Genomic DNA, 14,520 nt, shown 5'->3' with positions numbered 1-14,520 from the left:
ATTTACCTTAAAATATTCCAACAGTCCGCGGCAGGTAACTTTTGAGCCATTGATCTCCTTTTCCATTAACTTAGATGGATTTAATACATATGGTATCAGCGCCTGCAACTGCTCTTTGAATTCACCAGCAATATCTGTTCACAGAACCATGAAAAAGGAGACAAGAATCCAAACAGCCTTATTCAACCAAAGTGAGCATAAACACAAATTTCATAGGGTTATCCAATTATTTTAACATTTGTTTGCTGAAAAGAGTGAGAGGAATCCCAGATTATATGTATGTTTGATACTTCCTGGATAGTACCAGGATGCTGACAGATCTCTGTTCAAATGCACCTCTATTTGTCTCCTTCCCTTCTGGCATGTGAAGTCCTCTAGTTCAGAAAAGAATATATAAAATACTCTTATCCTGGTTTCCATTCTGGGATATTCAGTTTATTCCCTAACTGTTCAAGAAATTTCAATTTTTAAAACAATGTTACTAATAAGATCTCAGAAACTAATAAACAGCCAGGCAAAGTGGCGCACACCTGTAACCTCAGTGACTCAGGAGGTTGAGGTAGGAGGATAGCAAGTTCAAGGTCAGGCTCAATTTCTTAGTGAGACCCAGTCTCAAAATTTAAAAAAAAAAAGGGGGGGGGGAGGGGGACTGTGGATGTGGTTCAGTGGTAAAGTACCCTAGGTTCAATCACCAGCACCCGCCCCCCCCCCCAAAAAAAACTAACCCACATAAACAACCTTTTAAGTTGTCTCAGGCTTTTACTGCACCCTCTCACTAGCCCTTGATATCAACCAGAAATCACTGTTCATTAATATGCTTTATTTTTGTTAACATTTAAGAGGTAGAAGAGGTAGAAGCCCCTATGCCTCATGCTGTTATTTCCCATTATCTCCTCAGATAACTCTCTGGGCTACCTCAAGATGAAAAAAACCATTGTGTCAGGAAAGGTGACAGACACTTTACAGGTTCTACAAAGTTCCCACAGAGGATTCAGGAAGGTGCTCAAACAAGAGCTAGTTTCTTAAAGTGAGAATTAGTCTGTCCAACAGTAAAGAAGCAAAATTAAAAGACAAATCTTATTTGTATAATCTTCTAACATCTTCCTGAGTTCCCAACTTCCAGCTAAAAATAAAGTAGGCTGGAATTCATAACAAGGTAAGAATTCTTTAACACCCCACAAACCTAATTATAATATTAAAATTTAAAGCACAAAATTTCAAGAAAAGTGAGAGAAATTTCTTATAAACTTGCACTAAAAAAGTATCTGTCATTCATAATAATGGTACACATCTGTAATTCCAGCAACTAGGGAGGTTGAGGCAGGAGGGTCCCAAGTTCAAGGTCAACCTGGGCAAATTAGTGAGACCCTGTCTCAAAGTAAAATTTTTAAAAAGGCTGGGGATATAGCTCAGTGGCAGAGCATTTGCCTAGTATGCACAAAGCCATGGGTTCAATTCCCAGTAAAGCAAAAAATAAAATATAAATCCTATGTAAATTCATATTTGCTTGCATATACTAAAGAAACTCTGGAAGCTTATAAAAAATGAGAGACTTTTCACCAAAAGCTTAACTCTTTTTGGAATTTTAAACATAGGAATGTATTATCTATTTAAATTGTTTTATGGTTTCAATTTTTATCATACTGAAAGACTGTTCCAAAAAATATTTCATGCAGGGAACTGGCAGGATACAGGTACTACAGATTGCATTTTACCAACATTTACAGATCCTAAGCCATTCATGTTTAACATTATTTCAAATCAGAATAGACAAAAACTATATACCAACAGAGATAAGCTCAGTCCCTCATGATGTCAAAGACTGTGCTCTACAAACCTTTCTGTTTAATTTCTAACTAAACAGTAACTATATTCATCTCCCTACTCCAGCAGTTAGGAAAAGACATTTTTCTTTATACTAATGACAAAGTCAAATTGTGTCTGATGAAATGGGGTCTTAAAAAGCAGCTAAATCTCCTAGCTAATTAATACAAGCAGGCAGCAGCAGCTCAGTTTCTATTACACCACAAATGAAGATGGTATTTGGTAGCTGTTTGAGTAAGTAGTCAAATCTTTAAAAGTATAGTAAAATAAAACCACTAAACAATTCCTAAAAGATTTGAGGAAACATCTAGAAATGGCTTCTTACGAAATTTAAATTTTCTATAGAAACTACTTAAGGTTCTCCAAAGAATTACCCCTAACCATAAGGTTGGCTTTTCTAACTTATATGGAATAAGACTATGAACACTAAATCAAGTAATTACACAAGTAAACTTCAGATAATACAACATCCAGGGTTTTTTTTGTTTTGTTTAGTTTTGGTGCTGGGGATTTGAATCCAGGGTCTTGTGCATGAGAGGCAAGCACCCAACCAACTAAGCTATATCCCCAACCCCAACATCCAGGTTTTTTAACTCTGAGAAATACATCAGCTCTACTTACAGGTGTCTTGTAAAAAAGGCTGTGGGTCTTAGGCCAGCACCAGCCAAACACTCTCAAAAAAGTCACCTGTTGTTTGCAATTTAGCATCTACTCTTCACTCAAAATGTTTCAATGTGGTTAAAAGGTTTCCTAAAATTACAAAATATCCATCTCCAATTCTAAAAAGTACAGTCACGTATCACTTAACAGCAGAGAGACAATCTGAAAACTGTTTTTTTTTTTAAGTTGAAGGTGGACACAATACCTTTATTTTATTTATTTTTACTTGGTGCTGAGGATCAAACCCAGTGCTTCACATGTGCTAGGCGAATGCTCTACCACTGAGTCACAATCCCAGCCCCTGAGAACTGTTTCATTAAGCAATTTCCTCTTGTGAGCTCATGAATCTTTCTTATACAAGTCTGCACGTGATAGCCTACTACGTATGTAGGCTATGTAAAAATATATATGGGACCACGTATATTTTGGGACCACTGGTATACAGTCTATCACTGACTGAAATGTCATTATGTGGCACATGGCTATACGTAAACTTTCACAGAACTAAAACAATTCCTTTTTTTTTTTTTTTTAAGGTACTGGGGATTGAACTCAAGGGCTTGACCACTGAGACACATTCCCAGCCCTATTTTGTATTTTATTTAGAGACAGGGTCTCACAGAGTTGCTTAGTGCCTGGACTTTGCTGAGGCTGGCTTTGAACTCTTGATCCTCCTACCACAGCCCCAGATTACAGACGTGCGCCACCACGCCCAGCCCTAAAAGAATTCTTAACAAGCAATCCTCATAGACACAGAGGACTATTTAACTAATGACATTTTTTAAATGAAGCAAAAAAAGGAAATCATTTTTCAAATCTTTCTATTGAAAAAGTACTTAAAAAACATATGTATATTAAAACAAACAGGATCATACTACATATGGTATTGAGCAATCTTTTTACATTTAATAATTTATCATGAAAATCTTTCTTTGTAAATACATATAGATCCACCTATATACCTTATCCTTTTTTTTTTTTTTTTAGTTGTAGTTGGACACAAAACTTTTATTTCACTTATTTATTTTTATGTGGCACTAAGGATGGAACCCAGGATCTCACTCAACTGCTGAGCACTCAACCGCTGAGCCACAACCCCAGCCCAATATCTTATCCTTTTTAAGGACCACATTTTATTCCTCTGTACCGAGGTACTTTAATTTAACCAATTCCTGATAAACATACATTTGGGTTGTTTCCAACTACTCTCCATAATTATAATGCTAGTGAAGTTTTAGCCTTGGACATACATTTTGTCCACTGATTTAGAAAACTCCTTGGATAAATTCCTAAAAGGAGAATACTGGATATCAAAGAACAGAGACATTTTAAATTTTGATACTGCCCCAGTACTACAAAGTTTATAGCTCATACAAACACATTTGTGCTTTGATTATTGTGATGCTGCCCGTGTTTTCATTAATATATTCTGACCATTTTGCTTCTTGCAGTGCTGGGGATCAAACCCAAGGCCTCACGCTAGGCAAACATTCTATCACTGAGCTCTATACCTCCAGCCCTATATTTATTCATTTATTTATCTAAAGTTGTAAATGAACACAATACCTTTATTTACTTACATGTAGTGTTGAGGATCAAACCTAGTGCCTCACATGTGCTAGGCAAGCACTCTACCACTGAGCCACAACCCCAGTCCCCCTATATTTATTCCTGAACTTACTCTCTCATGTAATAAAGAAAGACCTAGCTGGGCACGGTGATGCACACCAGGAATCCCAGCAGCTCGGGAGGCTGAGGCAGAAGAATTGGGAGTTCCAAGCCAGCCTCAGCAAAAAACTAAGCAACGGAAACCCTGTCTCTAAGTAAAATACAAAATAGAGTTGGGGATGTGGCTCGGTGGTTCAGTGTCCTTGAGTTCAATCCCAAGTACTCCCCCCCAAAATTTTTAAATTAAAAAAGGGCTAAGATGTAGCTCAGTGGTAAAGTGCTCCTGGGTTTAATCCCCCAATACCAAAACAAAAATACACACACATATACATATATATAACCTACACACAGATACATGCGAATTCACGCTCAACTTTTTCTCCCTACCTAACTCTGAAAATTCCCTCACAACTGCTTTTATTAGGTAAGAGATTTCTAACTCATGTTTGCCTAAGAAGATTTCTCTCCCAAAGCCAGATCTTTTTTTCTAATATTTATTTTTTAGTTGTAATTGGACACAACCACCTTTTTTTCACTTGTTTATTTATTTATTTTATGTGGTGCTAAGGATCTAACCCAGGGTTTCGCACTTGTGAGGCGAGAGCTCTACCACTGAACCACAATCCCAACCCCAAAGCCAGATCTTAATCGTGGATTTTTCAATCACAATATAACAGTCTGCAAGTTTCCTCTACAAGAATGCTGCCAACAACTTAAAATTATCTTGTAAGTAACAAATACAAAGTCAAAGATTAATCTCTAAAAGTGGGTTCCTTTTGCCATACTAAGATCAGCTAGACTGTAAGTCTTGAATTGATTAAGTACATTCATTTTCTTGGATCCACTAAATCAAATAAAGTGAAAAATGATGCATTTTATATTTAATATGAAGCTATGAAAACCTTCTACTTTGAAAGGCAAGTTCCTCTGGTAACTAAATAGTACATATCCTCTGAAAGACTTCCCATAAACAACAAAGAATTTCTATTTCTGAACAGTACAGCTTTGGGACATCAGAATCTGGAATGTGAATCTGCCCTACACTTTCACTGAGCACTTTGAATTACTTAACATGCCTAATTTTTACCAATTTCTTCATCTGTAAGTTAAGGGAAATGACATCAACTTCATTAAATTATTGGGAGCCTCAGTATGAAAGCACCTTGCATAGCAATGGCAACTCAGCTAGGTCTCCAAAACTAGTAGCTATTATTATCAACACTTTACCAGGAACTGAGCAGCTTATAAACAAACTACTCAGCTTAGCACATGTAAACTGTGGCCCAGCCACTAAATGACTTAATGAATGAGGAACAAAACGCCTTGATGAATAAGGAACAAAAATAAGATAATAGATCCTAAGAGTCCCAATTCTTAATTCCTCTAACCTGCCACCCACTTCCTGATATTAAAACTTGACCTGGCGGGTTTTGTTATAATCACAACATGAAAACAACACGCATCATGGTACCTTTACTTGGGAAGATAACTTCACTTGATAAATAGCCTTCCTTTATTTAGCACTTCCATATCTATTTTTTTCATTATTTTTGTAATAGCAGATTAAGAGCATTTCTTTATTTTATTTGTTAATTTTTAAGTGGTGTTAAGGATCAAACCCAGTGCCTCACACACGCTAGGCAAGCACTCTGCCACTGAACTATAGCCCCAGCCCCTCACTTCCATCTCTTGTAAATCAATAATTATAACATCTCTTAGAAAGATCATTGATGGATATAACCATCACAATTTCAGATGAAGAAATTAGGGTAAACTAATTCTTTTTTTTTAGTTGTAGTTGGACATAATACCTTCATTTATTTATATGTGGTGCTGAGGACTGAACCCAGGGCCTCGAACGTGCTAGGCGGGAGCTCTACCGCTAAGCCACAACCCCAGCCCCAGTAAACTAATTCTGATGGTCACATTAAGTCAAGAGCAAAATGTGAACTCGACTCTAAATACTATTTTTTCTTATAGACTATTCTATTTCTCTTAAGCATTCACTACTTGTTCGCTTTTGGTATCAGGGATTGAACTCTGAGGCATTTAACCACTGAGCCATATCCCTAGTACTTTTTATATTCTGAGAGAGGGTCTCACTAAATTTCTTAGAACCTTGCTAAATTGCTGAGGCTGGTTTTGAACTTGCAATCCTCCTGCCTCACCCTCCCAAGCCATTGGGATTACAGGCTTGAGCCACCACACCTGGCCAACTATTCACTTGATTTTTAATTGATATTTATTGGTCATTACTTAATTCCAAAGATCAAGTCACATGTTTAGAGTAACAACATCTGTAACACACCTTGCAATTTCCCATCAAAATCAGGACTTGTGGCCACCTGGAGTCCTGGATGTGGTAAGAGAAAACAGGTAACATCGGAGAAACATGAGTGGATGTGATTTCGAACATTCTGAATTTCTTCATGTTGATGTTCCTTCACCTGCCAATGAAGAACAAGTATTCATTCAACCAAAGACTATTTGGTTTTCTTCACTAGAAACCATTAGAATGGAGACAAAGGAAAGATTTCCCTTACTTACAGATGAAGAAATTGGTAAAAATTAAGCATGTTAAATAATTCAGCTGTGACGGATTACATACACCAATAAAAAAAAAACCTGAGAACCCCAAGAAGTAGTAAATGTATGAATGTGATTAACCATGCTTGACTCTCCCATAGCTAACTAAGAAGAGATACTAAAGAAAAAAATGAGTACACAGGCCTGGGGTTGTGGCTCAGTGAAGAGTGCTTACCTAACATTTGTGAGGCATTGGGTTCAAACCTCAGCACCCATTAAATAAATAAATAAATAATTTAAAAAGAGTACTGCACAGTGCTTAAGAACAGAGATTCTATAGGATAGAAGGAGGGTCTAACCAGTTAATAGTGATTAAAGACCCCTGTGCTTTGGTTTTGGGGGAACAGGCTAGGTCTGTTTATATCTATGTCAAAACAAATATGAATTTTGAATAAAATAACAGAACTAAAATTCTGAATATAAAGACACATATAGAATCTGGTTTAAAATATGAAATGGAGATTATAAACACACTTGGGTTTTTGCTCAAAGTTCTTCTCTACATATCTCGGTGCACTTCATACCCAGGTTCTTTTGATTTTTTTTGGTGGTGCTGGGGATTGAACCCAGGGCCTTGTGCATACACGGCAAGTACTCTACCAACTGAGCTATATCCCCAGCCCCCACCCAGGTTCTTTTATATCATGAATAAATTATGTTAGTTTGTGCTAAGTTTCATACATATATATATTTTTTTTAAGAGAGAGTGAGAGAGGGGAGAGAGAGAGAGAGAGAATTTTTAATATTTATTTTTTAGTTCTCGGCGGACACAACATCTTTGTTGGTATGTGATGCCGAGGATCGAACCCGGGCCGCACGCATGCCAGGCGAGCGCGCTACCGCTTGAGCCACATCCCCAGCCCATACATATATTTAATACATTTAGTATAATTTTCAATTATCTGTTTTAAATACAACAGCCAAAGGCAAATAAGAAAGCTGTCAATATTTTTAGAAAATTCCCCAGGAGATTTTCTTTCCAATTACCTGTAAACGCTTATCCAAAAATGCCATTCCTCCTTGCAGTCCATAGCTGTATTCATAGGGGAAACTCCAGTCTCGAACCAAAAACATCAGTGTCTATTTAGAAAAAAGAGAACATATAACATGGCATAAATGCATTTTCAAGATAATAATGGCAGTAGTTCTTTGCTTAATGCTGATTTCTACAAAGGAGGCAAGGATATGTGCTGAACGATTTTTCTGTTCTATAAATGACACATTTAAGCCAAATGTGAGATCAATGTATCCCATCTGTTATTTTCATTCCTACAGATTAACAGAAATAAAAAAGACTGCCAAGAAAACATTAAATTTGGGCTGAAGGTAGGGCTGAGTGATAGAGCATTTGACTAGCATGTGTGAGGACCTGGGTTTAATTCCCAGCAAAGAAAAAAAAAAAAGGAAACATTAAATTCAAATCTTTGCCCTAAAGGCAAGTAGGAGGCATGTAGTAAAGAAAGAAGGAAAAAAAAAAATGACATGGCACCAGCTAATCATAAGATCAGATCTGTTACTTACATTAGAAAAGGAAAAGAAACAGCCAGGCTTGGAACACATCTGTAGTCTCAGCACTCCTGAGACTGAGGCAGGATGATCTCTTGAGCCCATAAGTTTTATCACCAGCCTGGGCAACATTAGCAAGACACTCAACCAAAAAAAAAAAGGTACACTGGCACTTGTCTGTAATCCCAGTTACTCACGAAACTGAGACAGGAGAATCACAAGTTTGAGGCAAGCCTCAGCAACTAAGCAAGACCCTGTCTCAAAAGAAAAAATAAAAAGGCCTTGGAATGTAGGCTCAATGGTAAAGCAGTAAAGCATCCCTGAGTTTAATCCCTAGTACCAAAACAAAGGAAGGAAGGAAAAGAAATAATGTTCACCTATTAAGGCACCTCTAGTCTTACTGAGGTTACTGTGCTTTCTCAATTAGCTAATGCAGAGGTCAGCAAATGATTTCTATAAAAGGCAAGAGAGTAAATATTTTAAATAGCTCCTCAACTCTGCTACTGTAACAGGAAAGCAGCCATAGCTGACACATAAACATGTGCTATGTCCCACTAACACTTCAGCTATTGCTGATGTCTGAACTTCAGATAATTTACATGTCTTAAATATTATTCCTATTTTCATTTTTTTTCCCCAACCATTAAAATATATAAAAACAAGGGCTGGGAGCCAGGTGCAATGGCACATGCCTGTAATCCCAGCAGCTTGGGAAGCTAAGGCAGGAGGATCACAAGTTCAAAGCCAGCCTCAGCAAAAATGAAGCACTAAGCAACTCAATGAGACCCTGTCTGTAAATAAAATACAAAATAGGGCTGGAGATGCTGCTCAGTGGTCAAGTACCCCTGAGAGTTCAATCCCTAGTACCAAAAATAAAAAATAAAACCAGGGCTGGGGATGTAGCTCTGTGGTAGAACATTGGCCTACCATGCATAAGGCTGTGTGTTCAATCCCCAGCACTGCAAAAAATTAAAATGTGTGTGTGTGTGTGTGTATGGCTCACAGGTCATATAAAAACAGGCAACAGGCCACATTTAGCCTGTGAGCTATCATTTGCTGATTTATTTTAACTAAAAACAAAGATACATATTACATTCATAGTTAATAATTTACCTGGAAGGGTTTTTCGGAAATTTCATCCATTGCCAGACGACCGTATTCTGTGAAGAGCTTTAAAAAAAGAAGAGCTTTGGTTTGTAAAGCAAAATAACTTAAAATAATTGTATATTATTCTTTAGAAAAGTATTCATTTAACAGACTGGATACTACTAATATTAAAACCAAAGTTCTATAGTTTTAAAAGACCACAGAAGCTATGAACCTTAAAATAATCTTGGTGATTCCCCTCTCTCATATCCCAATTCATCAGTCAAACCAGAATCCAACCACTGAGTACTTCCACATGGGCTAGAATACTGCAACAGCCTTCTAACTGGTCTCCCCACCTCGGCCCTTGCCTCCTCATGGACTATTCTCAAGACAGCAGTCACAGCAGCTCTGCTATACATAATGTTAGAACATAGCATGACTCTGCTCACAACTCTGTCAACCTCACTTAGTATTAAAACTAGTCCCTATATTGTGATCCAGACACATTGGTCCCTCTCACACTATGCCTCAAACACACTGGGCACAAAGCTCCCTCAGGGCCTTTATTCTGGTTCCTCCTTCTGCCTGCAGTGTTCTTGCCTATATATATATATATATATATATATATATATATATATATATATATCTTGAACCTATATATCCTTGGGTTCCAAGTACAGTGGCACACATGTGTAATCCCAGAAACTTGTGAGGCTGACACGGGAAGATCATGAGTTAAAAGCCAGACTCATGAGACCCTGTCTCAAAATAACATATAAAAAAGGGCTGGGCATGTGGCTCATGGTTAAGCACCCCTGGGTTCGCTCCAAGGTACAAAAAAAAAAAAAAATTCTTGGGATTGGCTCCCTTGATCCTTAAGGTCTTTACTCAAATAGTCCTTCTGAACAAACTTTCCATAACCATATACCTAAAAAGATTACAACTCTCCACATAGTATTTCCTAATCCGTGTCCTTTTCATTTTTCTAACATTAACCATTATCTAATACACTACATCTCAATACTTGTCTTGAATAGTGTCAATCTTCACAACAAACATTTAAACCACAGGAGGGCAAGAACATCTGCCAGTTTTGTATTTTGTAACAAGAAACAGCAAGAAAAGTACAGGGCCATAGTATTCATGACATTCAAATGACTGAATCAATGATTCAGGTTGAGACTTTACAAGTACATTTACCTGTTTTTTTGTGAAGTCTCACTAAAAGTATAACAAAGTGATATTTAAAAGTTAGAAATTGGGGTCTGTCACATGACTGTAATTTCAGTGGCTCAGGAGTCTGAGACAGGAGGATCATGAGTTCAAGCCAGCCTCAGCAAAAGCGAAGCATTACACAACTCAGTGAAACCCTGTGTCTAAATAAAACACAAAATAGGATTGGGGAGGTGGTTCAGTGGTCCAGTGCCCCCGAGTTCAATCTCCAGTACCAAAACAAAACAAAGCTATAAACTGGGGCGGGGATAGCTCAGCAATAGAACACTTGCTTAGCATGTGTGAGGACCTTGGTTCTTTCCCCAGCAATCCAAAATAAATAAATAGAAATTATAAACTCAGAGACAGAGTGTCTGTAATGTCAGACAGACCCTGTAATGTCAGCAACTTGGGAGGCTAAGACAGGAGGATAGCAAGTTTGAGGCCAGTCTCAATAATTTTAGCAAGACCCAATCTCAAAATAAAAAATAAAAAGGGCTGGGCTGGGGAATCTAGCTCAGTGGTAGAGCACCCTTGGGTTCAAATTCCTACTACCAAAAAAATATATATATATATAAACTCACAGGATAAAAGGGATGGGAAATAACATGACAGCAAATAAAACTATCAAAACACTCTGAAAGAAAGAGACAGATAACTGTCAAATTTTAGCTTTCTATGCCCTGTAAGAATTCTGTGAGAGGAAAGAACCAATAAGAAATAAGCAGATTCTCTTAGGAGAATCCCTTAAAGGCTCAGAAATTATCAATGTGCAGTTACCTTGCAGAAGAGATGTGAAGAATGGGGCTGACAACTATAGAAAGGTTTGCAAATCTCTTCAGAGAGCACCTAAACCCCCAGATTCCCATCCACTCAGCCCCATGTTCTCTGGACTACCACAGAAGATGAAAGGTGTACTGTCTAGAGAGGATAAATAAACAAAAATCCTAGCCTTGGACACCAAGCTCAGATGGGCTTAGGAATGAGTCCACTACCTTACTGGACACCAGTACTTAAGTCAAAGTGAGTGAGTCAGAGACTCCCATGGGAAGCAGCACCCTTTAGTAAAGCAAAAGTTCTGAGGGTGGGGGAACGAGACAGTTCCTACCCTCTCCAGGGAGTTCAACTCAGCCTATCAGCAATTAAAGGCGTGGTATGTGCCTTACTCGTCCACATACAACCTTACTAGCTTCAGAAACCACATGCATCATTACGGCAGGATGATCCCACCAGCCTGTCTGAGGCAAACATAAAGGATAAAACTATTGAGGAATCCCCAAAGTTGCATATTCCCAGGAAGTGTTACTTGTCATGATTTGTGTTCTTTTCCATTTCCCACCTATGTGCTCTTTTAACAGCTACAGCAACTCATCCCTATCACAGGGCAAAGATGTTTATATAGGGCATAGAATTAGTGTGACAGATAACATTTGGCACCTGGATGACTGGCTGACTATCCCTTCTTCCTCAAGGTTAAAGTACTCACCAAGGAAAAGAAAAACACCTTCTAAAATTCATCTAAAGGCAATTAATATTCCTAAACTCAAACCCACCCATTCCATGAGAATAAGACTGGCTCTCTCCTCTTGTCTGGAAAGCCAGCTTGACACTCTCTTGGTCAGTTCTGTGTCTCTCACTGGAACAAAATATCCCAATGAAGAGTCTGATTTCTGCTGCAGCGGTGCCTTTATCTGAGTCTTCTGATGGGGAGTAAAAGAACCTGCCCAGCTGGTTAAAAAAAAAAACAAAAAACAAAAAAAAAACCGCACATGCTGAGGTGGGACTCCTTAGCCCTCTCATTCTACTGGAAGATCAAAGAAATCTCTGGGGAAAATGACAGCCCAAGAATAAACTTCTGCAAAGACAAATATTTAGGCGCTGTCAACAAAATAGTTAGTAATCTTACCCAATCACTATGATCCACACCAATACATAAGACCTGCCCTCTTACCAAGTTCCCACTCTTAAATACAGACACCCAAAGACCATCACACATTTGAGAAAATCCTAAAGCAGCAAAGACAAAATAATGTCCTTTTCAAATTTCTTTCTTTTCGGGGATAGAGTTGTGGCTCAGCCGTAGAGCGCTTGCCTAGCACATGTGAGGCCCTGGGTACGATCTTCAGAACCAAGTATAAAAAAATAAGTCCACCTACAACTAAAAAAAAAAAAAAAAAATTTAATTTCTTTCTTTTCATTTTCTGTTCTTTAACACCTATTATTAACATGCAAAAATTCTCCTGAATTGATCCTTTTTCTGTTGTGTGCCCTCCCTGTTCCTTCACATTCCTCACTCTAGCTCCTCCCATCCTCACTCCCCACACTGTGTTTCTCTCTCCTCTCTCTCCTTCACTCCCTCCCCTTTCTCCTTCACTCCCTCCCTCCTTCCTGGTTTCTACTCTGTATGTTTATTCAACCTGCTGGGAAATTTTTCTCCAATTTATATTCTAACTTCTCCCCTACTGAATCTTTCATTTTTATTCTTATAGTTCTAATTTCCAGATCTTTTTTTATTTCTGAATGTTGCTTTTTAATATCATTCTATTATTTTCATTTGCAACATCTCATCTCTTTGAGGATACAAATTTACCAGAATGAAGAAAAAACCCACACTGGGCTGGGGCAGTAGCTCATTGGTAGAGCCGCCCACCTCCCACTAGTGAGGCACTGGGTTCGATTCTCAGCACCACATAAAAATAAATAAAGATATTTTTTAAAAAAGGAAATGAAAAAGCCCACACTAAGTCACTTTTACCATGAATGCATACCAAGAATACAGACCTTACAAACTCCAGAAAGAAAACTCATCACATACAAAGAAACAGGAATGAGATAACTCAAGACTTAGCAGCAACAGTGGATACTGGAAGACAATGAACCATACCTTCACAATTCTAAGAGAAAATAATTCCATTCTATAAGTTTAGGATAAAATTAAAATATTCTTAGAAGACCTCAAAAAAAAAGTTTCCTCTTTTAGAGAATGGATAGTTAGGAGTGAATAATCCAAAGATTAAACAGGACCCAACTGAGTAAAGTGAAATGAAATTGCCAGGATGGTGGCAAAGGAAGGCTGCTGGATGAGAGCTATCCACCAGGCAAGCAAGCAGCAGTCCAGACTCCAGCACCACTCAACTCCTAGATGTAAGGCCTCCCCAGGAATGATACAACAACCCAGAAGTATTTAGATCATGCTGAAAAGTTTATATGAGTTTGAGATTGGTTGAATCCATGGATGCAGTACTTAAACAGAGACACCGATGCATATGTACCAACAAAATGACAAATAATGGGCTTTTAAAACATTTTTTAAACTATTCTTTTTAGTTACATGACAGTAGAATGCATTTTGACATATCACACATGTATGAAGTATATCTTCCTGTTTTTGTGGTTGTACATGATGTGGAGTTACACTGGTAATGTATTCATATATGAACATAGGAAAGTTATATCTGATTTATTCTAATCCCATCCCTCCTTCCTTCCATTCATTCCCCTTTGTCTAATCCAGTGAAATTTTATTCTTCCCTCCTCCCCGCCCCCTGCCCTTATTATGTGTTAGCATCCACATATCAGAACGTTCAGCCTTTGGTTAATTGGTAATAGCTTATTTCACTTAGCATGACAGTCTCCCATTCCATCCATTTACCAGCAAAGGTCATAAAATCATTCTTCTTTTTGGCTGAGTAATATTCCTTGTGTATACATAACACATTTTCTTTATCTATTCATCTATTGAAGGGCACCTAGGTTGCCTCGTAGCTTGGCTATTATGAATTGTGCTGCTATTGATATTGATGTGGTCGTGTCACTAGAGTATGCTGATTTTAAATCCTTTGGTTTATACCAAGGAGTGGAATAACTGGGTCAAATGGTGGTTCCATTCCAAGTTCTCTGAGGAATCTCCATACTCCTTTCCAGAGTGGTTGCCTCAATTTGCAGTCCCACCAGCAATGTATGAGTGTACCTTTC

At 38.0% G+C, this 14,520-nt stretch overlaps 1 protein-coding gene across 2 annotated transcripts in view; it reads right to left on the bottom strand.

Annotated features, from left to right (window-relative positions):
• The window catches only part of Atl3 (atlastin GTPase 3), a 49,374-nt gene that overhangs the window by 8,229 nt on the left and 26,625 nt on the right, over positions 1-14,520 (bottom strand). For both annotated transcript variants that reach the window (XM_077798027.1, XM_077798028.1), the window contains 4 exons: positions 9,358-9,414; positions 7,726-7,818; positions 6,461-6,599; positions 7-134 (listed from right to left, as the gene is read on the bottom strand). In XM_077798027.1, the coding sequence (XP_077654153.1) occupies positions 7-134; positions 6,461-6,599; positions 7,726-7,818; positions 9,358-9,414 (417 nt within the window). The remainder of the gene's footprint in view (positions 1-6; positions 135-6,460; positions 6,600-7,725; positions 7,819-9,357; positions 9,415-14,520) is intronic.

Source organism: Urocitellus parryii, chromosome 4 (genome assembly GCF_045843805.1).
Source record: "Urocitellus parryii isolate mUroPar1 chromosome 4, mUroPar1.hap1, whole genome shotgun sequence".
In the NCBI taxonomy this organism is placed as follows: Eukaryota; Metazoa; Chordata; class Mammalia; order Rodentia; family Sciuridae; genus Urocitellus; species Urocitellus parryii.
Note: the sequence above shows the minus strand (reverse complement) of the source record. Positions and strands in the feature narration are given on the sequence as shown.